At 48.9% G+C, this 15,419-nt stretch overlaps 1 protein-coding gene across 1 annotated transcript in view; it reads right to left on the bottom strand.

The window, feature by feature from the left end:
* The window catches only part of LOC140429070 (FYN-binding protein 1-like), a 556,929-nt gene extending 550,955 nt beyond the window's left edge, over positions 1 to 5,974 (bottom strand). The window contains exon 1 of the mRNA XM_072515618.1: positions 5,860 to 5,974. Coding sequence (XP_072371719.1) covers positions 5,860 to 5,916 — 57 coding nt within the window. The 5' untranslated portion in view covers positions 5,917 to 5,974. The remainder of the gene's footprint in view (positions 1 to 5,859) is intronic.
* Between the last annotated feature and the right edge of the window lie 9,445 nt (positions 5,975 to 15,419).

The following is a 15,419-nucleotide window of genomic DNA, read 5'->3' as shown; positions in this document are numbered from 1 at the left end:
AGAGTTCGATCCTCCACCTCAAAATTTTATCGTTTTTTATTTTGCCCCGTTGCGTATTATCGAACATATAGGCGACCGATTTACCATTTCCGCGATGCGAGGAAGGGGGTACGCATCAAGCTGCGTGAATCGGTTTATGGTCTGGCTATAATCCACGACCATCCGTTTCTTCTCCCCGGACCGGACTACCACCACTTGCGCTCTCCAAAGGCTGTTGCTAGCCTCGATGACCCCCTCTCCCAGTAAACGCTGGACCTCTGACTTGATAAAAGCCATATCTTGGGCACTGTAGCGCCGGCTCCTGGTGGCGACGGGCTTACAGTCGGGAGTGAGGTTAGCGAATAGCGAGGGGGGTGCGACTTTCAGTGTCGCAAGGCAGCACACCGTGAGGGGGGGCAAGGGTCCGCCGAACTTCAGTGTCAGGCTTCGGTGGCTGCACTGGAAATCCAGTCCGAGCAGCAGGGGGGCACAGAGGTGAGGGAGGATATAAAATTTGAAACGGGTGTATTTGGCGCCCTGGATTGAGAGATCCGCAATACAGTACCCCGTGATTTGCACCGAGTGGGACCCAGATGCGAGGGCTATGGTTTGGGATGTGGGATGGGTGCGTAGGGAGCAGCGCCTTACCGTTTCAGGGTGGATAAAGCTCTCCGTGCTCCCAGAGTCGAAGAGGCATGCAGTGTCGTGCCCGTTGACCTGGACCTGCATCATGGAGTTCTGCAGGTGTTTTGGCCGAGTTTGATCGAGGGGATCGCACCCAGTCGCGGGTAGTCGGAGTCGTAAAATGGCCGCTGCCGTTGGTCGCACGTGTCGGGTCGAGAATATGGCTGCCGATCAGATGGCCGCTCCCATGATTCGCACGAGGCTGATGACGCGTCAGAAGAGGACGTGTCGGGTCGGTGCGCAGCAGCATTGCGAGGCCTACGGGCCTGAGAGCCTGATTTTCGGGCCGGCTGTTCTTTGTTTTTCTGGCCCCTGGGTCTGGCCAGGCAGACCCTCGCAAAGTGCCCTTTCTTCCCGCAGTCGCTGCAGATCGCGGAGCGGGCTGGGCAGCGTGGGCGTGGGTGCTGGCCCTGCCTGCAGAAGTAGCAAGGTGTGCCCCCGTGGTGAGCGAGTCGCCGCGTGGCGCAGGCCTGTAATATGGGCGAGTCTGAGGAAGTCCGGGGGGGCAGGCAGAGTCCGCGGGGTACGTACCCAAGTTATGTCGGGCCACCTCCAGCGAGGAGGCGAGCGTTAGCATCTCCTGGAGGTCATTTGCCCCGTTTTCGAGCAGTCGCTGCCGGATGTAGGTCGAGCGGATGCCGGACACGAAAGAATCTCTGATGTGCAGGTTCATATGGACTTCCCCTGTCACATCCTGATGGTCACAGTCCCTGGCCAGCGCGGTGAGTTTCTCAACAAACTCGTCGAGCGATTCCCCCGAGCGCTGCTGGCAGGTAGAGAGCAGATGCCGGGCGTGCACCTCATTGACGGGTTTGACAAACCGCTTGCGGAGCAACTCAATCGCTTCCTCATAAATCGTCGCCTTTTCGAGCGTGGCGGAGATTCTGTGACTCACCCGGGCGTGGAGTAGACGCAGCTTGCGTGGCCCCAGGATGGGAGTCTCTGCGGAGTCCAGGTAGGCCTCGAAGCACCGCAGCCAGTATTTAAAAATTTCCTTTGCCTCCGGCGTTCATGCTTCCAGATTGAGCTTCTCGGGTTTTAGGCCTGCGTCCATCCTGAATCTAGTTTAGCCTAATAAATTGAGGTACCCTCAATAATGATGCTTAGAGATTAAACTGTAAAGAAGGCTTTATTAGGCTAATAACTATGCTACAGATTTGGACGAGAGCTGACTGCTATACAGACCATGAGGCAGGCCTTTATGTATGGCTCCCAGATGGGCGGAGCCAGAGGCGGAGTCCCCAGGATTCCAAGCCTGGTCTTAAAGGGGACATCACCTTACATGATGATAAGGCAGTAACCGTTCATCACAGATTGTCACAAGTAGGCTTACATTAACACTGCAATGAAGTTACTGTCAAAGTCCCCTAGTCGCCACATTCCGGCGCCTGTTCGGGTACACACAGGGAGAATTCAGAATGTCTAATTCACCCAACCTGCACATCTTTGGACTGTGGGAGGAAACCGGAGCACCCGGAGGAAACCCACGCAGACACGGGGAGAACGTGCAGACTCCGCACAGACAGTGACCCAAGTCGGGAATCGAACCTGGGGCCCTGGAGCTGTGAAGCAACAGTGATAACCACTGTGTTCCCGTTCTCTGTTTCTGAACTTGCATACTATGTAATTTTTTTTCTCTCTCTCTGACAAGGAATGGGCGAACAGGGCAGAACATTTGAAGGGGAAGTTAGATAAACACATCGCTGGGGGAAGAGGATACGTTGATAGATGTAGATAAGCTGGAGGGAGGTTTGGTTGGCTATTAATGCTGACATGGGAAAATTAGACCAAAGAGCTTACAGGCTGTAAATTCAATGTAAAACTCTTTCTCTCCATCTATCCTTATCACTCTCCCTCTCTACCTCACTCCCTCTCCCTCTCTACCTGTCTAAGGGTTGTGAATCTCTGGAATTCCTTGCCCAGTGAAGCAGTTGAGGCTCCTTCTTTAAACGTTTTTAAGAAAAAGATAGATGCCTTTCTAAAGAATAAAGGGATTCGGGGATATGGTGTTCGGGCCGGAGAGTGGAGCTGAGTCCACAAAGATCAGCCATGATCTCATTAAATGGCGGAGCAGGCTCGAGGGGCCAGGTGGCCTACTCCTGTTCCTAGTTCTTATGTCATCTCACTCCCTCTCCCTCTCTGTCTATCTCACTCCCTCTCCCTCTCTATCTGTCTATCTCACTCCCTCTCCCTCTCTACCTGTCTATCTCACTCCCTCTCTGTCTATCTCACTCCCTCTCCCTCTCTATCTGTCTATCTCACTCCCTCTCCCTCTCTATCTGTCTATCTCACTCCCTCTCCCTCTCTACCTGTCTATCTCACTCCCTCTCTGTCTATCTCACTCCCTCTCCCTCTCTATCTGTCTATCTCACTCACTCTCCCTCTCTACCTCCTGTTCAGACATGACGTGCCAGGTTACTTGAGAGCCATTGTCATGTGATGACCTAACAAATGTTTTCTTGTCTGGGGGTAGCTCCGAAACCTGAACTGAGCATCCAATCTGCAGGGCGAGCGCACAAAGAATATCTAAAGTTTAACCTGGGTGCATCGTCACTGGAACTGAAACCACCTTCACACAAATCCTGAATTTGAATACCGAATGCAAATGTCATCATCTCCAAACAACCATCCAACAGTTTATATACCCGAACAATCATTGAAAGGACAATGATATAAATAGCAAGGGTGTGACCTCACACACAATTGCGCACACACAAACACTCATACACATACACACACACTCAAACACACACACACTCAACAACACACACACACTCAAACACACACACACTCAAACACACACACACACTCAAACACACACACACTCAACAACACACACACACTCAACAACACACACAGTCAAACACACACACACTCAAACACTCACACACACTCAACAACACACACACGCTCAAACTCACACACACGCACACTCAAACACACACTCAACACACACACACTCAAACACACACACACGAACACTCAAACACACACACACTCAACACACGCACACTCAAACACACACTCAACACACACACACTCAAACACTCACACACACACGCACACTCAAACACACACACACACTCAACACACACACTCAAACACTCACACACACACGCACACTCAAACACACACTCAAACACACACACACACACTCAACAACACACACACACGCACACTCCAACACACACACACTCAACACACACACTCAAACACACGAACACTCAAACACACACACACACTCAACACACGCACACTCAAACACACACTCAACACACACACACTCAAACACACACACACACGCACACTCAAACACACACACACTCAACACACACACACTCAAACACTCACACACACACACAAACACTCAAACACACACTCAAACACACTAACACTCGACAACACACACTCAAACACTCACACACACATGCACACTCAAACACACACACACACACACACTCAACAACACACACACTCAAACACTCACACACACACGCACACTCAAACACACACAAAAACACACTAACACTCGACAACACACACACTCACACACACACACACATATGCACTCATACTCAAGGACACCCACCCAACAACACAAAAACATGCACACACCTACTCAATAACACACGGACGCACTCAACACACACACTCAACACACACGTACGCAACACACACAAAGGTGCAACACATAGGCGCAACACACACGCAACATCACACACACGCAACATCACACACATGCAATATCACACACATGCAATATCACACATGCAACATCACACATGCAACATCACACACACACTCAAACTCAACTAGCCGTGCTAGGCAGCACGGTAGCACAGTGGTGGGCAGCACAGTAGCACAGTGGTGGGCAGCACGGTAGCACAGTGGTGGGCAGCACAGTAGCACAGTGGTGGGCAGCACGGTAGCACGGTGGTGGGCAGCACGGGAGCCCAGTGTTAGCACAGATGCTTCACTGCTCCAGGGTCACAGGTTCGATTCCCGGCTTGGCTCACTGTCTGTGCGGAGTCTGCACATCCCCCCGTGTGTGCGTGGGTTTCCTCCGGGTGCTCCGGTTTCCTCCCACAGTCCAAAGATGTGCAGGTTAGGTGGATTGGCCCTTAATATCCAAAAAGGTTAGGTGGGTTACGGGGATAGGGTGGAGGTGTGGGCTTTGGTAGGGTGCTCTTTCCATTTCCAACGGCCGATGCAGACTCGATGGGCCGAATGGCCTCCTTCTGTACTGTAAATTCTATCATTCAACACACACACACTCAAACTCAACACACAATCAGACACACTCAACATTCAGGCACACATGCATACTCAACACAAACTCAAACTCAACACACACTCACACTCAACAGACACACACACTCAAACTCAACACACACACACAGTACACATGCACTCAACACACACACCCTCAACGTACATGCAACCTCAACACACACGCAAACTCAACACACACGCACTGAACACCTCAGAAACACAAACTCAACAACCTAGAAACACACTCAGCAACAGACTCAACTCTCATTCAACAACACACGCAATCACACATGCATGCACATGCACATTCAGCACACACTCAACACGCACACTCACATGTACACACAACATCCACACTTACACATGCATGCACAGCAGGCATACTCACAACGCACGCACCAACATGCATACTTACACATGCACTCAACACACATCCAGCAACACGCCGCATAACAAGATGCACACTCAACACACCGCACGAAAACACGCATCCTCACATTTGCATGCACAACACACCCACTCACACACGCATGCAAAACATGCCCACGTGCAACAACATACGCACACCCTCACACGTATGGACACATACGTGGGGCTGTTTAGCACAGGGCTAAAATAGCTGGCTTTGAAAGCAGACCAAGCAGGCCAGCAGCGCAGGTTCGATTCCCGTACCAGCCTCCCCGAACAGGCGCCGGAATGTGGCGACTAGGGGCTTTTCACAGTAACTTCATTTGAAGCCTACTTGTGACAATAAGTGATTTTCATTTTCATTTTCATTTTTACATAACACATTCACACACGACATACTTAATCACACATATCTACACACTCACAAACACATTCTCACACACATCACATTAACAAATACATGCTCACTAACACATCAGCACACTCACAACTGGACACACATTTTGACACACTTACCATTTTGGAGTCTGAGTCTGAGCTGGACTGTGGTCCAACACACAACACGGCTAACATACAATTTCCTCTATGAATGTTGAGACATAATATTGCAGACACATTACAGGAGGACCTTTCACCACACTCAGCTTTTGCATATAATCCAGGGAACAAGAGTGGTTGGAGGGTTGGTGGGTGGGGCTAGAAGTGTGACAGGATAGTGGGAGGGGCTTGCCTTCGAAGTAAAATCTTAGGGAAAGTACACCGACAAACATGCAGAAACACAGACATCCCCATACACACACACATGCAGAGACATACACAGAGACACACTTTCTCTCGCACACAGGCAGACTTTAACACACACTTTAAAGAATTCTCACCACACAATGCAATCACAGATCATTTCAACTCTGAGAATTTCATCAATGCTGCCATGGTTTGCAATTCTCCCAGCTTAATATTGCTTACTTACCCCCAACCCAGCCTCTGACTGTAACACCCGTAACAATTCGAACAGGACTAGACAGGGTAGATGTTACCAATGATGGGTGTGTCCAGAACCAGGGGTCACAGCCTGAGGATTCAATGTAAACCATTTCAGACAGAGATAAGGAGACATTTCTTCACACACAGAGTGGTGAGCCTGTGGAATTCATTACCACAGGAAATAGTTGATGCTAAAACATTGAATATATTCAAGAGGCGGCTGGATATAGCACTTGGGGAGAATGGGATGAAAGGCTATGGGGAGAAAGCAGGATTCGGCTATTGAGTTGGATGATCAGCCATGATCGTGATGAGTGGTGGAGCAGGCTCGAAGGGCCAAAAGTTCCTGCACTGACTGCCTGCTAACCTCGCGGCCAGGATATTGGTGCCCCTCGAGTTTAGATGCAACCCGTCCTTCTTGCACAGGTCCCACCTGCCCCGGAAGAGATCCCAATGGTCCAAATATCTGAAACCCTCCCTCCTACACCACCAGTTTAGCCACATGTTTGGCTGCACTATCCTCCTATTTCTAGCCTCACTGGCACGTGGCACAGGGCGTAATCCTGAGATTATAACCCTGGAGGTCTTGCTTTTTTAGTTTACTGCCTAACTGCCTGAATTCCTTCTGCAGGACCTCATCACTCTTCCTGCCTATGTCATTCGTACGTATGTGTACTACGACCTCTGGCTGTTCACACCCCCCCCTTCAGGATGTCCCGTGTTCGTTCAGAGACATCCTTGACCCTGGCACCAGGGAGGCAACATACCATCCTGGAGTCTCTTTCACGTCCACAGAAGCACCTATCTGTGCCCCTTACGATAGAGTCCCCTATGACTATCGCTCTCCTGCACTTTGCCCTCCCCTGCTGAGTAACAGAGCCAGTTGTGGTGCCTCTGTTATGGCAGCTGTTGTTTTCCCCTGATAGGCTATCCCCCCCAACAGTATCCAAAATGGTATACCTGTTTGAGAGGGAGACAGCCACAGAGGATTCCTGTGTTGACTGCCTGCCCTTTCTAGCGGTCACCCATCTGTCTGCCTGTACCTTGGGTGTGACCACATCTCTATAACTCCTATCTATGATGCTTTCTGCCACCTTCATGCTCCTAAGTGCATCCAATTACTGCTCCAACCGAACCATGCGGTCTGTGAGGAGCTGTCATTGGTTACACTTCCTGCAGGCGTAGTCGACCGGAACGCTGGAAGCAGCACGGATCTCCCACATCTCACAGTTAGAGCACTGCACCCCGCTGAGTGACATTTATGCAATTCAAAATAAGTACTTAAATTGTTATTAGGTTATGTTGCAATTAAAACTATATGGTGCTAAATTTTTACTGTAAAATTAAATGCTAAATACTAATCTCTGCCCTCAGGTTTATTTACTCCTCTACCTAGTTATTCCTCTTCCTAGTTAATTAATGAGTTTAAATTAACTTTGGTTGATTCGACTGGTGGCCATGAATTGGTCCAAAAGTCTGTGATCTGCCTGGTAACAGATGGTGATTCGATTTTATCCCACTGAAATGGTTCAGAGACCCAAGGAGCATAGAATCATAGAATTTGCAGTGCAGAATGGGGCCATTCAGGCTATCAAGTCTGCACGGCCTTTGGAAAGAGCACCCTACTTGAGCCCACACCTCCACTCTATCCACTCCACTCCACTCTAGGGGCTGGTTTAGCACAGTGGGTAAATAGCTGACTTGTAATGCAGATCAAGGCAGCAGCGCGGGTTCAATTCCCGTAACGGCCTCCCCAAACAGGCGCCGGAATGTGGCGACTAGGGGCTTTTCACAGTAACTTCATTGAAGCCTACTTGTGACAATAAGCGATTATTATTATTATTATATTATCCCCTTAACCCAGCAACCCCACCCAACCTTTTTTTTTCATTTTGGTTACAGGATAGTAAGAGTTCCAGCCAGGCCTCGCCAGAAAGCTGTTGCAAACTCTCTCTCTAAGGATCCAAGCTAAACTCTCTGCATAAGGCCATTGTGAAGGCTGACCCTCTCTCTTCAGCAAAACTGGGTGTCATTCTCTCAAGGCTGCAAAGGCTTGAAATCAAACCATGAGCCGAAAGCAAGGGTTACTGTAGACCAGAGACTTTGCTCAATCAGCGTGCTGTGAGGAAAGCGGGCTAAAGAACCAACCAGTTGAAGCAAAGTCTCTTGTCTTTTGACCTTCATCCTTATTATTTTTATCCCTCCCCCATCTGTGTTTGTCTGTCTTGTGTGTGTGGGTAGAGTGTGGGACAGGTAAAGGGGGTAGTAGGCTAACCTGGTGTTATCCAGTTGTGTTTACAGCATATTTCATCAACATTCTAGTTATAAATAAACAGTAACTGTGCTCCAACTTACAAACCTGGTGACTGGAATTACTGGGCAGCCAAGGGCCAAAGACTCTGGGGATGTTTATAAGAATTATTGGTTAATTCACTAGTGTTGTGACTCCGGGGTGTGAGGTGCTGGAATTGACTGCGCACCAGCCCAGGGCGTCGTAACGTGTGGATAATACATAGAGAATCAGACCGAATAAGGTTCAGAGGGGAATTAAAAAAACAACAAGAGGTAGAAGCAAAGAGAGAGTATGAGAAGAGACTGGCAGCTAACACAAGATAAAATCAAAAACTACACTATAGGCTTACCACTAGCAAAAATCGTGATAAAAGGAGGAATGGGAATAATCAAGGGGCCACAAAGGAAATGTACACATGGAAGCAGGAAGAATGGCTGTGGTATTAAGTTAATGCTTTGTATCTTCTTTACCAAGGAAGATTCTGCACCGGTTGTGGTGAAATAAGCCGTAGTTCAGAAATTTGATTTGTTTCAGATTGACAAGGAGGTGCTATTAGATAGATTGTCTGTACTTAACATGGATTGATGCATGGATCTGTTTTTTGTCCCGTGTACCAAGGTACAGTGAAAAGTATTTTTCTGCGAGCAGCTCAACAGATCATTAAGTACATGAAAAGAAAATACATAATAGGGCAATACAAGGTACACAATATAACTACATAAACACCGGCATCGGATGAAGCATACAGGGTGTAGTGTTAATCAGGTCAGTCCATAAGAGGGACGTTTAGGAGTCTGGTAACAGCGGGGAAGAAGCTGTTTTTGAGTCTGTGCGTGCGTGTTCTCAGACTTCTGTATCTCCTGCCCGATGGAAGAAGTTGGAAGAGTGAGTAAGCCGGGTGGGAGGGGTCTTTGATTATACTGCCCGCTTTCCCCAGGCAGCGGGAGGTGTAGATGGAGTCAATGGATGGGAGGCAGGTTTGTGTGATGGACTGGGCGGTGTTCACGACTCTCTGAAGTTTCTTCAGATCCTGGGCTGAGCAGTTGCCATACCCAGGCTGTGATGCAGCCCGATAGGATGCTTTCTATGGTACATCTGTAAAAGATGGTAAGGGTGAATGTGGACATGACAAATTTCTTCAGTTTCCTGAGGAAGTATAGGCGCTGTTGTGCTTTCTTGGTGGTAGCGTCGACGTGGGTGGACCAGCATGTGTACCCCTGGGAATTGTACCCCTATGTCTACCCATAGGAACATTGGTAAGGAACCAAAGCCAGATAGTGATGGGGAAGTGATGGCGTATTGTTACTAGATTAGTAATACAGAGACTCGGGGTAATGCTCTGGGATCCCTGCTGTGAATCGCACCATGCCAGATGATGAAATTTGAATTCAATTTTTTTTAAAATCTGGAATTAAATGTCTAATGATGACCGTGAAACGAATGTCGATTGTTGTAAAAACCCATCTGGTTCACTAATGTCCTTTCGGGAAGGACATCTACCATCCTTCCCCGGTCTGGCCTACATGTGACTCCAGACCCCACAGCAATGTGGTTGACTCTTAATGCCACTAATTTCAGTTCTAGATGGGCGATAAATACTGCCCGAGCTGCCTATGCCCACATCCCAGAAGAGTACGGAGGGGAGTGAGAGTGGAAATCGCAGAGGAACTGGGCACAATTTTCCAATCTTCCTTAGATTTGGGGTGATACCAGAGGACTGGAGAATTGCAAATGTTACACCGTCATTCACAAAAATTATACAAGTATCACAGGCCAGTCAATTTAACTTTTGTGGTGGGGAAGGTTTTAGACATGATGAATCAGGACAAAATTGATCCCTTGGGCAAATGTGGGTTTATTAATGAAATGAAAATCGCTTATTGTCACAAGTAGGCTTCAAATGAAGTTACTGTGAAAAGCCCCTAGTCTCCATATTCCGGCACCTGTTCGGGGAGGCTGGTACGGGAATTGAACCGTGCTGCTGGCCTGCCTTGGTCTGCTTTCAAAGCCAGCGATTTAGCCCATTGGGCTAAACCAGCCCCTATTAAGTATGAATCTGTCCAGGGAAAATCGTGTTTAAAGAAAGGGTTGGAGGTTTTTGACAAGGTAACAGAGAGAGTCGACGCGGGCACTATCAGGCTGGTTGTGTCCGCGCGCGGCCGACGCCATGTTGTACGCCGCAACCGCTGCAGGTCATCAGCGTGCGCATGCGCGACCACGGACCCGCCCATTCTCCGGCCGTTTTTGGCACGGGAGCCGAGAGTTGTGTCCCGGAATCGGTGAGGGTACGGCGGCGATTTTTGGAGTCCTAAAACACCACTGTTCCCATGCCATCGGCAGCACATAGCCGCAAAATCGGAGAAGCCAGCCCGGTGGTGTCAATGGATTTCCAAAAGGCTTTTAACACAGTGCCACACAATAGACTTTTGAGCAAATTTTAGAGCAACAAGGATACAGAATTGGCTGAGTGACGGAGGGCTTAAACTTGTGTGGCGGTGGAGTGGGAACCAGAGCAGGAGGTCAGGAGGTGAAATAACTAAGGGGGAACTACAGAACAAAGCCAGTGAAACTCAGAGGAAGAGCAGGCAGGGAGAAGTTGCTGAACACAGAGGAACTGGTGGTCTGAAGTGCATTTGTTTAAATGTAACAGGTAAGGCAGATGAACTTAGAGCTTGGATTAGTACTTGGAACTATGATGTTGTTGCCATTGCAGACTCTTGGTTGAGGGAGGGACAGGATTGCCAGCTAAACATGCCAGGATTCAGGGCGGGATTCTGCAATAATGGGGCTATGTCCCCACGCTGGGGGGAAAACTGGCACCAACCACTCCGGTGTCAACAGCCCCTGAAAGTGAGGAATTCTCACCTTTCACGGGGGCTAAATTGACGCAGGAGTGGTTCCCCCAGCTCCAGCCGACGCCTTAGGGCCGGTGCAAGTTTGCGCAGAACGGCCGGCGTATTTCCGCGCATGCGCGGGGGGTTCCTTTCTGCGCCGGCCCCCGGGCAATATGGCGGAGCACGACAGGGGTCCCTCCGCCCCCTCCCTCCCTCCCAGGACCGCCCTCGCACACTTACCTGTCAGGTCCCGCCGTGTGTGAGGTGAGTAATTCACGTCGTTGGGACTGGGCAAAACTGGACGGCAACTCGGCCCATTGGGGCCCGGAGGGGCCGTTGTCAAAGGCCCCCGACTGGCGTGGCGGGAATCCCGCCGGCCCCCGAAAAACGGCGCCGGAGAATAGGGTCGGAGAATCCCGGCCCAGATGTTTCAGGTGGGATAGAGGGGGATGTAAAAGGGGTGAGGGAGTTGCACTACCGGTTGAGGAGAATATCATAGCTCTACTGCGGGAGGACACCTTGGAGGACTCATGCAGCAAGGCAATCTGGGTAGAGTTCAAGAATAGGAAGAGTTAGTCACAATGCAGGTTTAATACAGACCTGCCAACAGCCAGCAAGAGATTGAGAAGCAGATATGTAAGCAGAGTTTGTAAAGATGTAAGCAACAGAATTGTTGTGGTGGATGATTTTTACTTCCCCAATATTGACTGGGACTCACTTAGTACTCGGGGCTTGGACAGGGCAGAGTTTGTAAGGAGCATCCTGGAGGGCTTCTTAAAACAATATGTAGATAGTCCAACTAGAGAAGGGGCTGTACTGGACCTGGTATTAGGGAATGAGCCCTGTCAGATTGTAGAAGTTACAGTCGGGGAGCATTTTGGGAACAGTGACCATAATTCAATATGTTTTAAGGTATTTGTGGATAAGGATTTTTTTTTTTTAGTTTTTCCAATTAAGGGGCAATTTAGTGTGGCCAATCCACACAGGTACAGGGACGATGTGCAAACCCCACATAGACAGTGACTCGGGGCCAGGATCGAACCCGGGTCCATGCTGCCGCGAGGCAGCAGTGCTAACCACTGCGCCACCATGCCGTCCTTCTCATGGATAAGGATAAGAGTAGTCCTTGGGTGAAGATGCTAAATTGGAGGAAGGCTAATGACAACAATATTAGGCAGGAACTGAAGGGTCTAGATTGGGGGGGGGGGGGGGGGGGCGGATGTTTGAGGGTAAATCAACATCTGGCATGTGGGAAGCTTTCAAATATCAGTTAATAGGAATTCAGGACCGGCTTGTTCCTGTGAGGATGAAGGATAAGTGTGGAGAGTTTCAGGAACCTTGAGTAACGAGGGATATTGTGAGCCTAGTCAAAAAGAAAATGGAAACATTCATAAGGCCTAGAAAGCTGGGAACAGATAAAGCACTTGAAGGATATAAAGAAAGTAGGAAAGTACATAAGCAAGGAGTCAGGGGGGCTAAACGAGATCATGACAAGTCATTGGCTAAATAGGGTTAAGAAAATCCCAAGGCATTTTATATGTTTATAAAGAGCAAGAGGGTAGCCAGGGAAAGGGTTGGCCCACTGAAGGATAGGGGAGGGAATCCCCAGAGGAAATGGGTGAGGTACTAAATGAATACTTTGCATCAGTATTCACCAAAGAGAAGGACTTGGTGGATGATGAGTCTGGGGAAGGGTGTGTAGATAGTCTGGGACATGTTGATATCAAAAAGGAGGTAGTGTTGGACCTTTTAAGAAGAATAAAGGTAGATAAGTCCCCAGGGCCCGATGGGATCTACCCCAGATTACTGAGGGAGGCAAGGCAGGAATTTGTTGGGGCCTTGACAGAAATATTTGTAACCTCATTGGCTACAGGTGGGGTCCCAGAGGACTGGAGAATAGCCAATGTTGTTCCTTTGTTTAGGGGTGGCAGGGATAATCCAGGAAACAATAGGCCGGTGAGCCTTACGTCAGTGGTAGGGAAATTATTGCAGAAGAATCTTAGGGACAGGATTTAGAACAAGAACAAAGAACAAAGAAAATTACAGCACAGGAACAGGCCCTTCAGCCCTCCCAGCCTGCGCCGATCCAGATCCTTTATCTAAACCTGTCACCTATTTTCCAAGGATCTACTTCCCCCTGTTCCCCACCCATTCATATATCTGTCCAGATGCATCTTAAATTATGCTATCGTGCCCGCCTCTACCACCTCCGCTGGCAAAGCGTTCCAGGCACTCACCACCCCCTGCGTAAACAATTTCCACGCACATCTCCCTTAAACCTTCCCCCTCTCACCTTGAAATCGTGACCCCTTGTAATTGACACCCCCACTCTTGGAAAAAGCTTGTTGCTATCCACCCTGTCCATACCTCTCATAGTTTTGTAGACCTCAATCAGGTCCCCCCTCAACCTCCGTCTTTCCAACGAAAACAATCCTAATCTACTCAACCTTTCTTCATAGCTAGCACCCTCCATACCGGGCAACATCCTGGTGAACCTCCTCTGCACCCTCTCTAAAGCATCCACATCCTTCTGGTAATGTGGCGACCAGAACTGCACGCAGTATTCCAAATGTGGCCCAACCAAAGTCCTATACAACTGTAACATGACCTGCCGACTCTTGTACTCAATACCCCGTCCGATGAAGGCAAGCATGCTGTATGCCTTCTTGACCACTCTATCGACCTGCGTTGCCACCTTCAGGGTACAATGGACCTGAACTCCCAGATCTCTCTGTACATCAATTTTCCCCAGGACTCTTCCATTGACCGTATAGTCCACTCTTGAATTAGATCTTCCAAAATGCATCACCTCGCATTTGCCTGGATTGAACTCCATCTGCCATTTCTCTGCCCAACTCTCCAATCTACCTATATTTTGCTGTATTCTCTGACAGTCCTCGCTATCTGCAATGCCACCAATCTTAGTATCATCTGCAAACCTGCTAATCAGACCACCTATACCTTCGTCCAGATCATTTATGTATATCACAAACAACAGTGGTCCGAGCACGGATCCCTGTGGAACACCACTAGTCACCTTTCTCCATTTTGAGACATCCCTTCCACCACTACTCTCTGTCTCCTGTTGCCCAGCCAGTTCTTTATCCATCTAGCTAGTACACCCTGAACCCCATACAACTTCACTTTTTCCATCAACCTGCCATGGGAAACTTTATCAAACGCCTTTCTGAAGTCCATGTATATGACAGCTACAGCCCTTTCCTCGTCAATTAACTTTGTCACTTCCTCAAAGAATTCTATTAGGTTTGTAAGACATGACCTTCCCTGCACAAAACCATGCTGCCTATCACTGATAAGTCTATTTTCTTCCAAATATGAATAGATGCTATCCGTCAGTATCTTCTCCAACAGTTTGCCTACCACTGACGTCAAGCTCACAGGTCTATAATTCCCTGGATTATCCCTGCTACCCTTCTTAAACAAAGGGACAACATTAGCAATTCTCCAGTCCTCCGGGACCTCACCTGTGCACAAGGATGCCGCAAAGATATCTGTTAAGGCCCCAGCTATTTCGTCCCTCGCTTCCCTCAGAACCTGGGAAAGATCCCATCCGGACCTGGGGACTTGTCCACCTTAATGCCTTTTAGAGTACCCAAAACTTCCCCCTTCCTTATGCCGACTTGACCTAGAGTATTATCCATCCTTAGCCTCAACATCCGTCATGTCCCTCTGGGGCTGGTTTAGCACAGGGCTAAATCGTTGGCTTTGAAAGCAGACCAAGGCAGGCCAGCAGCACGGTTCAATTCCCGTACCAGCCTCCCCAAACAGGCGCCGGAATGTGGCGACTAGGGGCTTTTCACAGTAACTTAATTTGAAGCCTACTTGTGACAATAAGCGATTTTCTTTTCATTTCATTTCCTTGGTGAATACCGATGCAAAGTACTCATTAAGAATCTCACCCATTTCCGCTGACACCATGCATAAATTCCCTCTTTTGTCTTTGA

This window comes from Scyliorhinus torazame, chromosome 9 (genome assembly GCF_047496885.1).
Source record: "Scyliorhinus torazame isolate Kashiwa2021f chromosome 9, sScyTor2.1, whole genome shotgun sequence".
In the NCBI taxonomy this organism is placed as follows: Eukaryota; Metazoa; Chordata; class Chondrichthyes; order Carcharhiniformes; family Scyliorhinidae; genus Scyliorhinus; species Scyliorhinus torazame.
This window is presented reverse-complemented; position numbering and strand designations above follow the sequence as displayed.